This window comes from Bison bison, unplaced genomic scaffold, assembly GCF_000754665.1.
Source record: "Bison bison bison isolate TAMUID 2011002044 unplaced genomic scaffold, Bison_UMD1.0 scf7180017847020, whole genome shotgun sequence".
Taxonomy (NCBI): domain Eukaryota; kingdom Metazoa; phylum Chordata; class Mammalia; order Artiodactyla; family Bovidae; genus Bison; species Bison bison.
Window position 1 is genome coordinate 8,147 of NW_011477593.1, and position 4,908 is coordinate 13,054.

Below are 4,908 nucleotides of genomic sequence, written 5' to 3' on the forward strand. Positions count from 1 at the left end.
GCATGGTGACTACAATGAATCTGTATTATATACTTGAAAGTTGGTAAGAAAAATTCTCCTCATAATCAAAAAATTGTAATGATACATGATGATGGATATTATTAGACTTATTGTGGTGATCATTTACCAATATACAGAAATATATAAGCTTTACATTTAACACCTGAAACTAAAACAATGTTATATGAATTATATCCAAATTAAAACTCTAAATAACAAGGTTGAAATGTGGATTAAATTAGCTCCATCCTAACATCATTTTGTGGACCCAACTTTAACTCATCTCTTAGATATTTTAAAATATAAAATCTCACTACTGACATCCTACAGGGTTGGGACAGACACAGAGAAACAGACAGCAAGTCACCTGCACATGAGATATAGGCTTCCTCCTTTGGAGAGCAGGAAGTGTAATTCCAAGGGTCAGAAGGACACTGCCAGAGAGAGGTATCAGTGCTCCGACACCGAATTCCATCTACCCACTGGGGTCTAGAACCTTCTCTGAGACCAACAATAGTGTTGAGGGTTCCACTCTCCCCACAGCCAAGCTGTCTGCAGATCACGGACACAGTGATGTCTTCCATGGGGTTGCGGCAGACACTGCCCCAGGTCCCGTTGTAGAAAACTTCCAGCCACCCAGCACACTGCTGGTCCTCGCTCACCATCCTGAGGGCCAGGAACTCTAAGGTTGAAAGAGAGGAGACAGGACACAGTGAGCTTTCCCCCCAGTGCTCTGGGTTTTCCTCTTTCCCAGAAATCGTGAACACTCACCCCTGACCCAGCTGAGGAGATACCCACTAGGTGACAAGACTGAAATCTGTCTCCCTTTTACTTGACTTTGTCCGTTAATGTCTGTCTTTCTATTTCTACCACAATGATGTAGTGAATACGAACAGAGAGAAAGACCAACATAGGCACCTGCAGGGAAGGGCCCTGAGCCTTATTTCCTGATAAAACCTGTAAAAGAGCATGTGAAAGGGATGTGGGTAGTGGAGAAACAGGTAGAACAGTGAACCCACAAATGTCTATGTTCCAGTGTTTCAATCCTGTGAATGTTGCCTTATATTTCAAAAGGGATTTTACAGACATTATTAAGACAAGAAACTTAGGAGCTTGGGATGGTGAAACTAACCTGCAATATTATGAATTAACCATATAAACCCAATCTAATTATCCCTAAAATTGGAATACTCTTCCTGAGTGTGGTTAGAGGAAGATGAGACACTGAGGAATGGTCAGGGGAGGGAATGTTGTCTGAAGAAGAAGATGGGCTCCAAGCCAAGGAATGAGGCCACATAGGAACCAGAAAAGACTGGCAAACGAGTTCTCCCCAGGGCCTCCAGGAAGAACACAACCCTGTGGACACTGGGGTGTTGGTCTGGTCAGACCCTTGTCAGACTCCTAGCGTATAGAACTGAACAGAGTAAATCTGTGCTTTCATTCCAAAGTCAACAGGATCACCAGACTGCACTATCACAGGGAACTGAAGGAGAGCCCTGCTTTCATGTGGAAACCGTAAGAAATGGCTCTACCAGGAAACACTGCTGAGAACAAAGGACCAGACTCTCAGCTGCTGCAGAAGGAAGTGAAAGCACTTAGTCTTCACGTCTGCTGGAAACACAGGCTCCATGGGAGGAAGCCTTCTTCTCTGGTCCTTTCAGCATCTATCCCTCAGGACTCAGACTCCTGTCTTCCAGGGCCCCACCCCTCCCCTTTCCTGCGGACAGTGTGCAGCCCAGACCTGAGCAGATGACCCCCGCGTCCTGCTTGTGTCTGCAGTCGTGCCGCCCCCAGCCCCGGGAAGGGCACTTCCACAAGTGAGACTCCTTTCCTGTGCAGTTCAGGTCGTCCAGCCAGATGGGTCCTGATCCTGCCCCGAAGTGAGCAGACGTCGTGGCATTGAGGGCTTGTCCACAGCCCAGCTGCCTGCACACCACGTGGGCATCGTCCAGGTTCCAGCCATCATCACAGATGGTGCCCCAGGAGCCCTGGTCAAGAATCTCCACTCTCCCAGCGCAGTGACCGCCCCCGTCTACCAGGCGGAGCTGTCTGCCGTCTGAGGAGAGAGAAATTGGACAATGGGGCGGTACCCAGGCAGGGGTGGGGATGGTGGGGGGCTGCGGATGAGAAGCGTCTTCTGTCCTGTAGGACCCTCACCTGAGCAGTAGGGGGCGCTCTCCTCTGAGGCTGCAGAGCCTGTTGGTTCAGAAAGGGAGCCGCTGCACTGGGGCAGCACCTGGGTCTGGTTTCCTGCAGAAATAGCAATGATCAGAGGAACATGAGTTACCGGGAGATAGTGAAGGATAGAGAAGCCTGGCGTGCTGCAGTCCAGGGGATAGAAAGGAATTGGACACGACTGAGCGACTGAACAGCAGCACATAATCTTTGCTGTTACAGTCACTGAGAAGTGAATGTGTCTCCTTCCCTTGAAGTTCTGCTGACCTTTTTGAATTCCTAGTAAGTAATAATGCTGCTGCTGCTGCTAAGTCACTTCAGTCGTGCCTGACGGCAGCCCACCAGACTCCTCTGTCCTTGGGATTCTCCAGGCAAGAATACTGGAGTGGGCTGCCATTTCCTTCTCCAATGCATGAATGCATGCCAAGCCCTCCCAGTCATGCCCGACTCTGTAGTAACAGAAGGGAGTTAAGGTAAAGTTGCTTGACTTTCAGCACTAGGTCTGGAAATGCATGCAGCCTCCTGTGAAATCACTGAGGACTTTTGCTTTAGGGCAAGTCTGCCCTGTTGAGACACTCATCGTGTGGAGACGGTCATATGCAGGTCTCTGTTCACTCAGTTCAACCCAGCTGACCTTCCAGTTGCCAGGCTTGTCCTCATGAACCATCTTGTATCCGCAACCCAGTTATGTCCTCAGATGATGTCAGCCCCAGCTGATACTGGGCTACAACCTGATGAGACTCCAAGACAATACAAATCAGAGCGCTTCCCAAATTCCTTCCCAAACTCCAGGAAATCGTGAGCAAAAGTAAAAAGGGGTTTTAGGATGGTAAGTTTTGTTGGAAATTTGGTTATGCAGCAATAGTAACCAAACACTTATAATTACCGTACTACTAACTATTTACTGAAGACAAATGAAGTGTTTGTTTTCAGAAGAAAAGTATATGCGTTTTATATGCATATATTTGTATATGCATATATACCAAGGAATGAGGCCACATACAAATACAAATGGCCACATACAAATGAGGCCACTATACAAATCATATAAATTTGTATATGCATATGCATAGCATCTTTATCCATAATGGCCCAAATTTGGGATACCACCTAAAACATGTGACATTGCTTTTAGAACAAAGTAACAGGCAGAAGCTAGAAGGAGTGGAGGAGGTTATTAGCAGAAGCCTGATGGGCTTGGGCAATGCTGTCAATGAAGATTGAAAGGAAGTGAAGAAATACAGTTGGGGCTGAAGCAAAAATATATGGTGATATTTATGCAAAATAAAACGGTTGCTGTAAGTGAATAGATTTTGAAGTACTTTGTTACCCGGCAACAGTAACTGGAAACACCTTTTTTCAGTCTCAGTAACTATAGAGCAAAACAAGCAAAGCCAGTCACTAAATATTTAGAACATTTGAGTGGGGTGATTTAACAAACACACCTCTCAAAACTAGAGAATACACCTTATTCTAAGCACTTATAGGTCATTTTTCAAGGCTGATCATATATTATACAAAAAGTGAGATCCAAAAATTTTTTCAAAGGGTAAAATAATTAAAAATATGTTTTGTTTTGTTTTTTTACTAAAGTGGAATTAAGCTAAAAACAAAAGACAAATAGTAAAATCTCCTGTTATTTGTTTTGTAGCTAAGTCATGTTTGAGTCTTTTGCGGCCTCAAGAGCTGTAGCCCATCAGTCTCCTCTATCCATGGGATTTCCCAGGCAAGAATACTGGAGTGGGTTGCCATTTCCTTCTCCAAAACCTTCTGTAGTGAGGTATAATTTTCATGCATTAAAATACACATATTTTGAGTATGTTTTCATAAGTTTGACAATTGCCTATGCCAGCATAACCATTATCACAGTTAAAATTCAGAATATATAGGATTATTCGCAAAGTTCCTATGTGCCTCTTGCAACCAATAAAAGCCCCACAAACCCAGATCCAGGCAAATACTGATCTGTCTTTTATTATAATAGATTAGTTGTATTTTTTGAGAATTTAATAAAATCATACAATATGGAATCCCTTTTAGATGGCTTCTTTCATTTAGCATGCTTTGAGATTTTCTGTGTAATTGGATTTATGAGTAGCTTATTTTTTCTATTGTTAAAGTCTTACATTGTATGACTATGCCAAAGAAAGTTTTCCTTTCTTTCACTAAAGAAAATTAGAGTGGCTTGTACTTTCTTACTCTTTTAAATAAACATGTCTGACTTTTCTGCCTAAATTTTTTGTGGACATATCTTTTCATCCCTCTTGGGTAACAGAAATTTTGGGTAACATAGAGTTGCTAAGAGTTGTTTTCTCTTACTTTATCATAAGCAATGTATAAAGGTTCTAGTGGATCAATAACCTTCTCCAAACTTGGAATTGTCAGTCTCCTTAATTCTAGCCAGTCTAATTTGTGGATTTATATGTCATACTTTAATTTGAATTTCTTTAATAACTAATGATATTTGGTATCTTTTCATTTACTTATTGGCCATTTGTATATCATCTTTGGGAAAGTGTCTTTCTTAATATCTTGCCCATGTTTAAACTGGATAGTTCTTTACTTATTTTTCTGTTATAAATTTTTCACTCATTCTTGTTACAAGTCCTTTGTTAGATATCAGTTCATTTCAGAAGCTCAGTCGTGTCCAACTCTTTGCAACCCCATGAATTGCAGCATGACAGGCCTCCCTGTCCATCACCAACTCCCAGAGTTCAGTCAAACTCACGTCCA

At 42.9% G+C, this 4,908-nt stretch overlaps 1 protein-coding gene across 1 annotated transcript; it reads right to left on the bottom strand.

Annotated features, from left to right (window-relative positions):
- Nucleotides 1–367: 367 nt before the first annotated feature.
- Nucleotides 368–2,250, bottom strand: LOC104989652 (antigen WC1.1-like; the record flags this gene model as incomplete). The annotated part of the gene is made up of 3 exons (XM_010841402.1): nucleotides 368–682; nucleotides 1,742–2,056; nucleotides 2,158–2,250. Coding segments are annotated over 3 exons (723 nt in total), but the record flags the coding sequence as incomplete, so codon positions are not given.
- Nucleotides 2,251–4,908: the final 2,658 nt, after the last annotated feature.